Below are 16,053 nucleotides of genomic sequence, written 5' to 3'. Positions count from 1 at the left end.
AAAGACTCGATTTTGGTCTTCAAAATCGAGTCTTTGAGGCTCAGTTTGTAGCTTGGACCAACTCTGATGTGGCAGAACTGCCACATGGCATTTACATGGAAATCGAGTCTCTAAGACTCGATTTCTAACCCCTATATATAACACACAGACCAAACACTAGAGCACCAGAGGAAAAACCCAGAGAAAAAAAAATGGAAAAAAGAAAAGAAAACCACAAACAGAGAGGGAGAGAAGATCGAGATCGGAGACCCAGGCGCGCGCGGCATGACCAGAAACTGACCAACGACCCAGGCGGCCTGGGGCTCGCGCCGGCCAGCGTCGAGCGCGGCCAGGGGCTCGCGCGAGCCTGGGTCGCGCGTAGCCTGAGGCTCTCGCGCAAGCCTGGGTCGCACGCAGCCTGAGGCTCGCACGCAGCCTGGGGCTCGTGCGAGCCTGGGTCGCGCGCGACCTGATGCTCGCGCGAGCCCCTGGCCACGCGCGACCTGATGCTCGCGCGAGCCCCTGGCCACGCGCGACGCTGGCCGGCGCGAGCCGCAGGCCGCGCTGGTGAGGTTTAGCGGTGAGGTTCTCTGTTTCTCTCCCCCTAATCTGATCTGAGTAGCTGTGTGTTTCTCTTTCTCTCCCTCTGATCTGATCTGTGTAGCGGTGAAATTTCTTAAATTTGTTTTGGGTATTTCGGCATGTAGAGACTTAGAATTTTTTTAAAAAAATTTTGGGTTTGAAATCGAGTCTTAGAGACTCGATTTCCAGGTGGACACCCATGTGGACAAAGTGTCATATCAGAACTGGTCTAAGCATACAAATCGAGCCTCAAAGACTCGATTTTGAAGCCCAAAATCGATCCTTTAAGACTCGAGATGCTATAAACAATATATGTCTCTAAACAGTGCCTACTAACTAGATAGTTACGATTTTAAGGCCAGTTGGCCATTTTGGCCAATTTAGTGAGATTTTGGGCTTCCACATGTGTCAACGTGGCATCGTAGTAACTATTCTTGGATGTTGAGTTTTTTTTTTTTTTTTTTATTTAAGTAGTGGGATACATGCATTTGCACGCCCAATTTCCATAACTTGCTTGTAATTATGAGTGATCAACGAAAAGTAACAAGTATATATGGGTAGAAACAAACAAGCACTCAAAGTTGCATGAGTTAGTAAATTGTGAAATTAAAAGTGTCATTAGATTATTCTTTAAGTAAATGTTGGTTATATACTAATGTGATTTTATTGAAGAGCAATTCTATATACACTAATAAAATCATAATATTTTTAACAACAATTGAGTTTGCAAGATTTTATTAGTTCTTATTTAGATTCACAATTGACATCACTTTTTTACTTACTACTATCGATTTGTCATATAAGTGAATGTGAAATTTTTTGTGTTTATAGACTCTCTTTATTGAAAAATACAAAACCAACACTTGAAACAAGAGTAATTACTAATTATCTAGGGGTTGGCAGCTAGAAACTAAGGGTACACTGTACGTGATTTTAGGCACTCATAATGATGTCGTGGAAGTCTGAAGAAAGCACACATGATGCTCTCTTTGATGGACAGAAATTAAATTGTTAGTTCCTAGGTAGTAAACCTTGAGTCCACAAGGGGTTCCTTGAATTCACAAAGAGATAAACTGGAATCCACCAGAGAAAAATTTGAAAAAAACTATCATTTTATTGATAATAATCTGATCTGCCTCTGACAGCTAGAAAACATATAAATACATCTAAAACCCTAATTCACACTAATTACACAATTAGGTAACAAAATACCGAAATTTACCAAAAATGGAAAATTTAAGTTAAATACAAAATCATAAACTACTGACCTTAAGGGTCGTCCCAAAACTAGCAGAGCCTTATTCTGACTTTTGAGCAAAAAGTTATTAAGGAAACAAAAGTTACTATAAATGGCAAAATCGCAGTTTTCGGGCCTAAATGAAGGAATTCGCCATTTCCAAGGGGTACTTCATGGTAAAGCCATGACTATTGCCAAAAGGCCATTTCACTTCAGCCTACTAAATTTCAAGCAATTCCAACTCTGAGACCCATGATATCTACTAGTGCATTTTTGCCTTGCACGATGATTTCAGGTGCGCGTGAGAGTCTAGGAAGGACATGGCGGTTTGTTCTACATCACATAAGAGTACAAATTCAATGTATAGTATATATCAAAAATTTCTAAAAACACGATTTCTATGATTTTAAAAAATTGAACATTCAAAGAACCGAAAATGGGTCCAGTTCTCAATTTTTACCAATTGAACATGCAGTTTTCACGGTTGAACTATCAATTTTTACTAGACCAGTTTTGTGTCTGATTCCTGGTTAAAACAGTTCAATCGATCGGTCTGGTCCAATTTCTAAACCATGAAAATTTTTGACATATTCTATTGAAGTAATTTATTATTGGATAATTACTTCTACATAAAATCACTTGTATTTGATTATTTAAACAAATTTATATATATATATATATATATATATTTAAAAAATGAAGCGTAAAATTTATTGTTACTATATTCCTATTGGGCCACTTCATCTGCCACATGATTGGTGACATCATTATTCTATTTCTTATTCATTTTTTAACTTTAATTTTTTTTATAATATTAAATATATAAATATATTAACTTTACAAATTCATCCTAGGCAATTTTAACTTTACATATAATTTTGCATTTACATTTCATCTACTTTAATTTATGTTTATAACTGAAAATTAAAATTAATGAAGAATAAAAAATCTTTTTTTTTTTTAAATTGTCTTTAAAAAGGTATTTACAAGTCTGTCTTAATCATTGATTGTTGGAAAGATAAAACCTAACAATTGCCCCACAAGAGGGGTCTAAATCAAGTATGTTATAAATCTCCTACTAGATCAAGTTTGTACCTCCATTATCAAATTATTGACAAATTCACATGTGTTCCTTGATGTAAGTATTTTTTTTTTTTTATCATTTTATTTACAATACTAAATGCTCTTAATCAATTGTGTTTTTGTTGACCCGATTTGGGAAAAAATCCATATTATAATATGTTGAATTTTGTATTGTTGTCAAATTTAGTTTATTTGGAAAACAACAGAATGGTGTGGACAATATAAAGAAGAACAGTTTGTACAGTTGAAAAAGAAGGTCTCTACAATTTTCTTTCACTATTTGTAAATATTTTGTTTAACAAATTAGCAGCAAATTATTACGTCTTTGTTATATGATGTTTCAAGATGCTTGAGTAATTGTTTTAAGTGTTTACGAATATTTTATATTGCTCTTCCTCTTCCTTATATTATTAGTGTATTCTCTGATATTTTTAAGAAAACAAATTTAATTTTTTGGTTAAAATTATTTATTTATCTATTTATTATTCAAATGTTGGATTAAATGTTAGATTAGATTATGATAGTATTTACACAATACTTTTTTTTTTTTAAATCTTCTTTTTTCAAAAAATTTCTCAATTTTTTCCCTTTGGAATTGTACTCTTGATTATTTATTTCTTTATATATTGTTAAGGAAAAAGAGTTACAATCATCATGTATAAAGTTACAACCAGCATTTTCACTCGGGAACAACCACATATTTCTATTGTGTGATTTCAAAGCCTTATTGAAAATTTTGAATTTGATTATGTATTGGATATTTGGCTTGATCACATCACATCTAACATGTTCTATATATTTGGGAGAATGAGTTTGACTTTGATGTGGGTTTTATTTTTCCCTTTCTTTTTTTATTTTTAATTGTAGTTTTGTTAAGTTTTATTAAAAAATTTAGATACATTTTTGGTGTTTTGGATGGTAGGGCGGAAAAAAATAGGTTTAAACTTTTACTAAAAAATTAAGGCCAGGGGATTACCTTTTTTTTCCATATCTATATTCTCTGTTGAAAAATGAAGACTAAAACAGGAGTTTCATGGAAAATAGAAAAGCCCTATCTCGAATTTTAACAGAAAACTTATGCCTATATTCTTAGTTTGAAGAGCGTGACTCTACCGCTTAGTTTAAAGAGCCCATTTGAATTCAATTCATGAATTAGTCCACTTTGAGTTTATTGAATTTAAAAAGACTTTTGAGCCTTAGTTACGACACAGAAGAACTAAATGGTTCAAATGAAATCCAATGAGAAAAAAAATGGGTAAGCTGTACACCTAGTTTTCCTGGGATTGTAGTATTTTTGATAACATGCCTTTTGAATTCTTGAAAAAAAAAATTGTATTGTTTTCATTTTGGTACGACATAAATTATTTTATTATATTTTTTATTATTCCTATAATAAATGAAATTATGATTTATTAAATACATTATTATTTATTAAATTAGTCCAAATTGCAAAAAATAAATTTAATGAGATCACCTAAAAAAATTATCACACACAACAAGTGGCTTCACGCTAGTTCTTGAACACCCCCATTACTGACACTATAGTTTTTCCCCATTTGCAAGAAAAAGGAGGAAAATAGAAGATAACCTACTGCCACATCTTGTTAACTATAAAGGACCAGACTAACAGGATTTTGAAAGTAGTTTCCAATTCCCGTTGATTATGAAATTCCAGAAAAAATAATATGCTTTACTTGTATTCAATTTTCAATTTTCCATACCATTCAATTCATTTTCTTAAAATGAAAAGCAAAGCAGATTGGGGAAATATCTATAAGTAATCTAAGTTAAGACAACTGGGCAAAAAATGCACGAGTAAATTTTTATAAACGTACAGTCGTACACAGATCACCTAATTGCCAATGCAAACCAATTTGATTCTGTGTACATTCAGAATTAACATTCAAGAAGCTTCATAAAAACATTTCTCAAGAATGAAATCGCAGAATTGAGAATTCAATAAGAAACCAGCTTTCAATTGTCCAAATTCAATTATTAATACTCTCAATAGCCAAATTGAAGCAGATCTATTACAAAACACAATCACCATTATTATCACCAACAACTTCCACCTCAACAAATGTATATATCGAAGGGAGGGAAAGAAACAGCACATGTTGAGAGAGAGAGAGAGAGAGAGAGGAGTCAGAATCTCTAAAACTGAATTCATTCACTAAAAATTAATTTCAATACAAGAGGTCTGTAAAGGAAAGAAGCCTGTGTTGTAAACTGCAAACTTCCACTATAGCAACCAGGCCACCTCCAAAAAATAAGAAAAAATACAAAGCCCATCTTTGCAGATGTCATCAATGGAGGGATAAAAAAAGAGCATGAGGTCTGACACTCTATAAAGAATTCATTCCTTGAAAAATACTTTCAAGACAAGTGAATTTTAGTGTATTGCACTAGCAGTTTGCTCTAACCAAAGAAGTAAAATTAAACTTGATAAGTGGCTTCTGGGCACCGTATGAAGCAGGTACTACATTAGAGGATGGTGCAGTGTGCTCAAGTTCCTCTACCCCTCCATCGTTCCTGAAGATATTAGAGCAATCTCTCCCTGTAGCCACTCCTTGCCCTACCCCTTCATTCTCGACCCTTGTTCCTTCACCAAAATTTTTTTGGGCTTCACCCATTGATTGTGCATCATCTTGAAATCTGTCATGTTCTTCGGAAGAACCTTGCTGGCACACAGATGGAGCAGGAACAATATCAGAAACAAGGATCACATCTGCAGTAGAGCTTGATGAACCACTGACAGAAGATGAAGCTCCCACTGGTGGGCTAAATTTGAAAGACCCTTCATTTCCTAAACAACTTTGCGAACAATCCTCAATAGGACATCTTGCAGTGATTGAACCATCATCTAATTTAGCTTCCACTGCCAAAGGTGTATTCTTAGTCCCTGCCACAGAATCAAATTTTCTCAACTTATGGCATGTAATAGATTCATCTATTTTTCTCTTCTTTCCATCACCAGCTTCATCAACTTCAGCAGCAGCACCATTTTCCCTGGCTCTCTTCGGACGAGCAGGCCTCACTCCACCAGGAAAGACAAACAGCGGAATATTATTGCGTTTTATGTGACATACGCCAATCCACATCCCAGGCTTTTTAAAGGTGTACATCCCCACCATGTTCTTAAATTCCTCAACAGTAAACCTTATATCAAACGGTCCACCTTCCTGAGCACAAACCCCTGGTTTCCGCTGCAAGCCCATAAAATAACAACGATGGAATCGTTTGGATTTGTCTAAACATTCACCAGGATGTGGGTGGCACTGTAGCATCCCTCTTGTATCTTTCTCAATCTTTGAAGTCAGCAAACGAAGCCGAGATTCAACCCATCCTTGCCAATTCATTAAATCAACATCCTTCCGAGCAGTAATATCTATCTGCAGATAGTTCTTATATGCTTCAAAGAAAAGAAAACGCTCAAAAAGAGTATTCCAGCCAGTCACACTTGCATCCATTGCCTCACAAATATTGTTTCCCCTCTGAAATTCTTGCTGCATAATACACAGTGTACTTGAAGACACATTGTAACTGGAGTTGATGCAAGGATATACCGGTGTGATTATGGGCATTAAATCGTTCCTGTCTCTGAAATTTCTTCTAGGATCCCAAGACGGAAGCACCAAAGATCCTCCTTCAATGGGACATAGCAAAACAGGATTAGGCCACCGCCATTGGCTATACAGCTTGAAAAACCGAGAAACCAACAAACTAGGCAGTGCAGTTGGGTACAAATGGCATATCCGAGCAACCAGAATCGCCCAATTTATACCACCCAGAAACCCTGCAACATTCGAATAAACGCCACGCTGTTTAGCCCAATATCTTATGCATCTTAATGTCATCTGAAAATTCTGGACATTAGGAACCATATGCAAGATCTTATCAGTAACTCTAGACCCATTAAGACTAAGCACACTCTTCTCATCCAAATCTTGCAGCAAAGTTGGCACAGAAAGATCCAAATCATCAGGAATAACCCACAACCCCAACTTTGCATAAAGAAGATCAATGGAAACCCCATCGAACTTAAACTTCATGACAGGAACATAAGCATCAGGGACAGGATGCAACTCTTGTACTTCAGGCAACTCAGCCAGCATCCTCTGAAGCTCACCAAAGAAATCTTCCTCCCGAGTAACATGCCTCGGCCCAACACACAGCGTGTCAATATCTGCACCAGGGCCGTTCACACCCAACCGATAAGACCCAAATGTAAAGATAACAGCATTGGCTTCTTCCACCATCTCCTCATTATACCCCTTAGCCTCAGTAACCTTTTTGACCCATGCTTTCACAATTTGGTCCAACCTTCCCAGCACCTCCTGCCTTTTCAGAGATTCTTCACCACTCTCGTATAACCCTGCATCCTCCATAAACTTCTGTAATTCGCAGGTCCTACTCATATCCAATTCAGCAGGCTGAGCAGTCGAAATCGGTTCCCACATTCCAATCCTAGGCGGCAGCGGTGGCAGTTGATTCAATTTGGGCATTGCCATTGTGAATGTCTCTCTTTACAATATTATAATCACTAAAATTTACCCAAACAAGAAATAAGAAGAGAAAAAAAATACTGAATATCGAAAAAAATTTAACAATCAGCAGAAAAATTCATTCAATATTCATTAATTTCATGAAAAAAGCCTGTGGCCACAACAATGTAATACAATTCGCTTGGCGTATATTCAAGAATTACAGAAAAAATTAAAAACCCAGATACATATAAAAAGGGTACAACTATTATCAGTAGTCAAATTGATAGAAAAATTACAAAGAGATATAGAGGTATAATGAAAACCCTAAAAGTGGGTATGCTTCAAGAAATACAAAATCGGGGTCTGATTAATAGTAATAGTAAGCAATTTACAAGCACCTTTGGGGCTTTGGATCTCTCAAGGAAAGGGCTTTGGGTCTCTCAAGCAAAGGAAACCCTAATTGACAAACAAACAAAAGAAATCCCTCTTTCGCTGTGACAACTTGGAGATCAGAAATTCTTGTTCGGCTTCGATTGAATTCTAGGGTTTCCGTTTGCGTTTGAGTTGGAGCGAGAACTCCAAGCGATCAAGGAAGATGGAGACGTCAGCCGATTGTTGCTCTTCCACGCAGAGAGAGATCTTTCTTCTTCTTCGATCCAAATTCAGACTCAGAGAGAGAGAGAGAATTGAAAACTGAAAAATGAGAAGTCCGTTGGGTGTTAGGAGTCTTTTTATTTTGTTTGAGGGCGGTGGAAGTGGAAATATCCTGCTTTATCACGTCAAATTATTATAAAAATAAAAAACAAGGTCGGTGGAGTTTTTTTTTTTTTTTTTTTTGATGAAAGAAAACCCATTATAATATTCGTTCCCATATACTATATAGTACTAATTAATAATTTCTAATAATTTAAGTAATTTTTTAATAAAAAATTAGAGGATTAAATTGGTTTATATTTTCTTAATTTATTAATATATAGTATTATAATAATTTTAAATCTAATGCTACTTATTAGAAAAGGGGGAAAAACTTTGGTAATAAGAATTGAAATTTTTGTTGCTCATTTAATCACAATTGATATGATCTATATATATAATAATAGGTAAAGAAGGGAGAAAATCCAATTAAATTTCAAATTGAAATCCAATTAGAGTCTAATTTTGTGTCACGTGTCTCATCTAATCTAAATTTTAAAATTTTGTGCCAAGTGAGTTAATTTAGGGAAAAAATTGAACTTCAATTAGAGTTTAATTTTGCACCACGTGTCTCATCTAATCTAAAATTTTAAATTTGGTGCCAAATTACATAATTGCATGCAAATGAATTGAAAGATGAATGGTTGTGGCAATGTATAATGAGTAAATATTTTTAGATACCAAATAACAAAGTACATGCCAAGATAATTTGGTTACATTAGGGTTAAAAATATATATTTAAAATATATATTTGGTTACATTAGCCAACATACATCAATAAAATTAGCATAAATTATGGATACTGAGGCCTATTTTTTTATAATTCATGTCCAAAATAAACACCTTTTCAAAATAAAATATGATATTTCTTAAAAGAGATAGGTTCAAGTTACACCTGATGTAACTTCATAAGAGTTACACATTTTTTAAACTATTGATTACTATTAAATCTAAGGGTAAAAAAACACTCATAGTATTGTCATTATTACTCCCTAAAAATTAGTGATTTAGGCATTAACTCTTCTTATTAAAGGGAAAAAAAAATTACAGCATTAACTCACTTGGTGCAAAATTCTAAAATTTAGATTAGATAAGACGCATGACGCAAAATTAGACTCTAATTAGATTTCAATTTGAAATTTAATTGGATTTTCTCTCTGCTTTACCTATTATTATATGTATAGAAGAGGAGTCCAATATAATAAACCATAAAAAACATAATCATATAACTAAAAAAAATTCAAATTTATAAGTCATTTATATATATATTAATAGGTAAAATTAAGAGAAAGTGGAATTACAATTTGAAATTATAATCCAATTTTGCACGTGTCTAAATTTATGTGGGGGACTATACCATAATTATCCACTTAAGTATGTGCTATGTTTTTATTTAAGTTTTTTAATCTTTGTGTTAAGTGAGTTAATAAGTACAAAATACTAAGAATCTAATATTAATGAACTATAAAATTAAAAAAAAAAAAAAAAAAAAAAAAAAAAAAAAATTTACATATACTCAATAAAAATCACCACATGTTTCTCAAAAAATAAATAAAATAAAAATCACAACATGTTCTATCTTATTAAAAATTAGAAAAAAAAATGATCATAAGTAGTATTAAATTTAGGTAAGAATTTTAATATGTGACTAATTATATTTACTTTAAAAAAATAATTTGACTAATTAGCTATATTTTATGATAAAAATTATGTTTAATTTTAAATGTATCTATACGTATGCATGAATACATGTGTTACATGTTTTTTTTTTTAAATAATAATTTAACTAATAATTTATATTTTTATAATAAAAATTTTGTTTAATTATAAATGCATCCATGCTTTTGCATGGAATTACATGCTAGTTGAATATAATTAAAGAACTTATAGCAATAAAGTAAAACATTTAGATATTTAATAAATTTATTAAAAGTGCTTTCAAATGCCTTTACAATGATGTGTGTTTTAGTTAGCTCAATTAGTAGAGTTTCTTGTTAAATAAAAGATTTAGAATTTGACCTCACTTATATTAAAAATTGTTTGATGTCTTAACTTGATAATAAAGATTAATCATCATAGAGCGGACACCACAAATTATGAAATTCTACTAGTATATATCAGATTCATATAAATATAAGATAGGTATAATAAAAATAACTAGTCTCATACATACATTATGCGCATGCTTAAGGACATCTTTTAAAAAAATAAAAAAAGAATTCATTATGCTTAGAGACATACAGTATTTCTTTCTGCATTCATATATGTAAACAACTATCATAATATTTTCTTCCTCGTTGAAAAAGAAAATCTGAATCTTAAATTATGTGAGGAAATAAGGCACATCACAACTTCATCAGTATGGTTAATGTAGGGGTATTGGGCCCAAGAGCTCATTATCCATGCATATGTTGGGCCTAAAGCCCAAGCCGAGGACTAGAGATCATTCGAGGAGGAGTAAACATTATCAAAGGTGTCCGTGTTAGTACATGAAGAGGTCAATTTTGGTCATAATGGTACAAAAGGGTAGACCGAGGACAAATGTCACCTCGGCTAACCAAAGCCGAGGTCCGAATAGGTGGTCTGCCATCTTGAGGAACGTTCCAAGGAGTTCTATTGGTACGGATAAGCATTGCAGAAACATGGAATAAAGGGGAATCTTAAAATATCTAAAGAGAAAGCTGCTACCACCGCATTAGATACTCTGCAGCTAACTCTCTAGCTGCATTAATGTGGAGGTGATACCTGAACAGTGGTTTTCAGACTTACAGCTACTACATGAAGATTTTAGGAAGGTGCTGATGAGACAAGTATCAACATCAACCATCTGACCAGCACGTGGAGGGTAGAGATGAAAGTCAAAGAGAGTATAAAAGAAGAAGGAAGCAATGGGAGAAAGGGATCGAGAAATTAAGATAAAAAGACTAGAAATCACAACTTACATTTGTAACCTAACTCAACAGAAATATGTAATAACTAATCTCCTCAGACTGAGCCAATGACGGTTTTCTTTAGTACAAGCTTATCTATTTTCGTTCTCTTGTGATCTGAATCCACTTTAGTGCATGTCTGATTCATTAAAACCCAGTTTTTCCAACCCACTCTCTATAAATTCATTGTTTTGGGTTTTTTTGGCTTGAGTCCATCCACCTTTGGGCTAGGAACTCAAATCTGGTCCTTACAATTGGCATCGTCTGTGGGGAATTCTAGTGTTACAATGAATCTGACGTCTAACCATGGTGGGTTCAAGTCCACATCAGGTAGAATCTAGGGGGTCCCAACGCGAGGATCACTTTGTAAATCTTAAGTGAAGAAAGGACCGGAAGGGGAGTATGCATACTACCCATACTAGTAGAAGCCATTCTTGGGGTGGTAACCATATCTCCCATGACCAAAGCCATGCAACATGCAACAGGAGATTGATAATTTGAAAAGGGAGTTGCGCCACGAGCGGAGAAGTCGAACTCCCTCCCTTTCTGATTTCTCTTCTAATGAAGAAGAGGATGGCAGTTATAGGCGAAGATCAAAGACTCCTCCCAGTGAGTCTTTCTCGTATGATAAGGAATACTGCCATGAGCACAGAAATAGAAACTCATCTTTCGAAGGCCTGGGGAATGATGTGATAAGCAGAGCGCTCAAACAAATTTCTAGATCACCTTTTACGCGCAAGATTGAGGAAGGGAGACTTCCTCAGCGGTTCACTCAATCCACTTTCACCATATACAATGGTCGTACAGACCCTGTGGAGCACATAAGTCACTTCAATCAAAGGATGGCTGTACACTCCAAGACTGAGACCTTGATGTGCAAGGTATTCCCATCCAGCTTAGGGCCTGTAGCGATGAGGTGATTCGATGGTCTAGGTGCAAGTTCCATTGATTCCTTTAAGGAACTCAATCAGGTGTTTAGATCCCGCTTTATCACGTGCAGTAGGGTTCCTAGGCCCTTAGACTCCTTGTTGTCCATGTCCATGAAAGAGAGGGAAACCCTAAAAACATACTTGAACAGATACTGAGAGATGTTCAATGAGATAGATAGTGACTTTGACAACGTAACCATCAGGACTTTCAAGGTCGGCCTACCTACCGTGCATGGCTTAAGGAAGTCTTTGACTGGGAAGCCCGTTATCAGTGTACACCAGCTCATGGAAAAGGGTTGAGGAGGACCAACAGCAAGGCAATGGAAAAGGGTAAGGTTATCCCTCAAGAGAGGAGGGATTTCAGGTCGGACTGCTATAACAATAGCAGACCCCGAAGGGATTTTGCCAGGCAATCTGGGCCTACAACTCTTCAAGCGGTGAACACTGTGTTCCGAGAACCGATACATCAAGTTTTGGAAAAGATCAAGAACGAGCCATACTTCAAATGGCCGAACAAGATGAGTGGAGACCCCTTGAGGCACAATCAGAGCCTTCATTGCTAATACCACTAGGAGCGGGGGCAAACCATTGAGGACTGCAGGACTTTGTGGAACCATCTAGAGTAACTGGTTAGGGAAGGAAGGTTACAGCAGTTTTTGTATCGTCCCAACGAGCAAGGAGACCAATCAAGGTCAAGAGCTCAGGTGAATGCTTCTTCAAGGCGGGGGCACAATCAATGTCATTTTCGCTGCACTTGGGAAAACTGGTTCTCAACCTTCCAGGGTGATGTCTGTAGCTCGGCTACCAATCAAGGACTCTAATTTTGAGCTAAAGATGGCTAAAATGGAGATCTAACTGAGGCTGAGTTTTTCGGATGAAGACAAGATTGGAACCATCCAGCCACATGATGATGCTTTGGTGGTAACCCTCAGAATAGGAGGGTATAAAGTGAAGAGGGTAATGGTAGACCAAGGCAGTGGTGTAGAGATCATGTACCCTGACTTGTACAGATGGTTGAACTTAAAGCCTGAAAATCTGATAGTCTATGATTCACCTCTAGTGAGTTTTAATGGGAAAGTTGTCATCCCAAATGGCCAGATTAGGTTGCACGTGAAAGCAGGCTCAGAGGTGGTTGAAATGGACTTCATTGTAGTAGATGTATACTCTGCCTACACGGCCATAGTGGCTAGACCCTGGCTTCATGCCCCGGGGGCTGTTTCTTCAACTCTGTATCAAAAAGTGAAGTATCCATTAGGGGACAGGATTGAGGAGCTAGTAGGGAGTCAGTCCATGGCTAGGCAGTGCCTTGTGTCTGCAATTTTGCGTTAGCCCACAGCTAAGTCCTCGACCTCTACCGAGGGAGGTTTATAGCAGTCAAAGTCTTCGGTGCTACATGTAGATAGGCCAGCCAAGGAGGCGAAATGTGAGGATTTAGTGAAATTTGCTGTAGGTGATGACCTAGAGAAGTTTTTTTCAAGTTGGAGCATAGCTACCACCTCAGGAGAAGGAAGAGCTAGTGGAGTTTCTCAGGAAGAACGTTGATGTGTTCGCTTGGAATGCCTATAAAGCTCCAAGGGTGGATCTGAACTTCATCTGCCATCATTTGAACGTTAATCCATTTGTCACTCCCCGAAAGTAATCACCTCGACGCTCATCCAAGGATCATTTTGACGCTGTCAAAAACGAGGTGATGAAGCTAAAGCAGGATGGGGCTATTAAAGAAGTGTTCTATCCTAAATGGTTGGCCAATACTGTGGTTGTGAAGAAGAAGAATGGAAAGTAGCAGGTATGTGTGGATTTCACAAATCTGAACAAGGCCTGCCCAAAAGACCATTTTCCTATGTCTCAAATAGACCAGCTAATGGATGCCATCGTAGGTCATCCTCGGATGAGCTTTTTAGATATTTTTCAAGGCTACCATCAGATACTGATGATGTTTGAAATCAGTAAGGTAGAATGGCCTGGCTTCGGTGGGCTGTTCAAGCGGTTGATGGCCTGTAAGGAAGAGAATGCGATCAAAAAAGGAGACCGGAGAAGACCGGTCGAACCCCCTCCGATGGAGAAGTTAGATTTGTAGAAGAGTAAGTTCCAAGTGTTTTGGAAATGTGTCTGAGAGAAAAGACTTACCTCTGTCGGGTCCAGACCGGTCTCTTATATAGGGAGCCTGGGGCGGTTATTTGTTCGATAACCTCCCCAGGTTTTGTGGAATCCAACAACTCCGGAGTAACTTCCCTCAACGGATATAAAATGGTAACTGCTAAATGGAAGTTAACTTATTCGAAGGGTTTGTCGAGATAGTTGAGGGTTGCTGAAAGTCTAAGTGTTGAGGTTTCGTCCGTCTGGTGTAGGGTGGTTTAGTCGTCCAAGGATATTTGACGACTTCTCATGGACGAACCTCATGGACGAACCTCATGGACGATCTTGTCGTCCATGGGAGACTTAAACTTATGGAGTGGTGCTATTATTTAATGGACGTCTCTCCTTCTTCTGGGTTGACTCTTGGATCAACCTGCGCTGTAGGCTCTGGACGAACCATTTGGACGAGCTGGAGATGGATTATTTTCCGCTTCTCTATCAGTTGCCCCTTTGTTCAAAGGGTCGTCCAGGACATCGTTGTGATTTTGGCTAAATTTCACTTTTTCGTACGCCACGTGTCGCGAAACTGTTGGTTGGCCAGTCCTGTCGATCTCGTTTCCCAAAAGAATCGCCACGTGTCTGTCTCTGAGTGGCGAACGTCGTTTCGTTGACTCTGTTGCTGGGGCCTATAAATAGTACATTCTCTTTCATGCCCCTCACTTTTTTCCTCATTCTCTCTTCTGCCAATTCGTCCAAGATTCTCGTCTAGCTCTCGTCCTAGTTTCATCAGGTATTTCCTCTTTTCCTTTTTTTTTTTTTAGGCTCTCATTTTAAGTCTTCTACATTCCAAACATGTCTTCATCGTCTAGTTTAGAGAGAGAGATAGACGACTACCTGGACGGCTCTGAGAGTGAGGGTAGTATAGGTAGTTCGTCCTGTAGTGATTCCTCAGACGAGCATTACTCGTCTGGGGTTCCTGGCATTCCTTTAGAGGAATTTCAGGAGCAACGACGTAGGGCAGCTTCTGGATCTAAGGCTAGTTCGTCCAGACAGCCACCTAGTCCTCCTCAAGACGAGGAAGAGGACGAAGAAGATGTAATCTATAGTTGTGCCCCAGAGGTAGCATCCACCTTTGACGGTGCTAAGTTAAAAACTCTTGTAGATAGATACCAAATCCCTAAAGAGCTTAACCCTCGTCTACCCCAGCCTGGTGAATGGTGTTGTTCCCCTTCCTCTGGCTTAGGGGTATATACTTCTTACCTATTAGCTGGCCTTAGGTTTCCCTTAAACTCTTTCTGCAGAGACCTCCTCCAAAGGTTGGGTATTGGGCCAAACCAGCTCAACCCCAATGGCTGGAGGACGATTGTTGCCATGCAAGTATTATGGCGTGAGGCATTGGAAGGGAACCGTCCAATTACAGTGGACGAGTTCCTTTACTGCTATAAGCCCTCAGAGATCAAAAAATCTGCTGGGTTCTACCAGTTTTCGTCCAGAGGTACATATTACAGTTTAATAACGGGCCGTAGTTCGTTTGACCGGCTTTGGAAAAAAGAATTTTTTATTATTTCTGGAAATTGGGCTGGGGACCCAGCTGATGTGGGTATTCCCCTCTTCCCACCTTTTACCAGCCCTCTAGGTCGTCTTCGTCCTGAGGGTATGTCTTTCTTTCCATTTTACCCTGTTTGTCCCTTAAAATTTCTTATCTGTTACTCGTCTAACCATTTATCTTGGTGATGCAGCTGTTGTTCGTCCACGCTTGGACAAGTCTTCCTTGGACCGGATAGACATGGTTCGCACCTTTCCAGGAAGGACTTTCCACGACTTAGTTACTCTTAGTCGTCTAGCAACTTGGGGACTTGGTCCACTTCCTACTGCTGAGAACCTAAGTCACGAGGAGGTCACTCGTCGAAGTAAGTGTCGTCCATTATATTCTATTATTTCAGCTCTCTTTTCTTTTGATTTTCTTTTTTTAATTTTTCTGATTAATTTTTCTCGTCATAGGGATAAGCACAATGAGGGAAAACAAGGAAAAAACAGTGGTTAGCGGGGACGAGGAT

At 37.3% G+C, this 16,053-nt stretch overlaps 1 protein-coding gene across 1 annotated transcript; it reads right to left on the bottom strand.

The window, feature by feature from the left end:
• Positions 1-5,024: 5,024 nt before the first annotated feature.
• Positions 5,025-8,130, bottom strand: LOC126718178 (nuclear poly(A) polymerase 1-like). The gene has a single exon (XM_050420264.1). The coding sequence runs from the start codon at positions 7,390-7,392 to the stop codon at positions 5,287-5,289; it is 2,106 nt and encodes a 701-aa protein (XP_050276221.1). The 5' UTR covers positions 7,393-8,130; the 3' UTR covers positions 5,025-5,286.
• Between the last annotated feature and the right edge of the window lie 7,923 nt (positions 8,131-16,053).

The sequence above is a fragment of the Quercus robur genome, chromosome 3 (assembly GCF_932294415.1).
Source record: "Quercus robur chromosome 3, dhQueRobu3.1, whole genome shotgun sequence".
Lineage (NCBI taxonomy): Eukaryota > Viridiplantae > Streptophyta > Magnoliopsida > Fagales > Fagaceae > Quercus > Quercus robur.
This window is presented reverse-complemented; position numbering and strand designations above follow the sequence as displayed.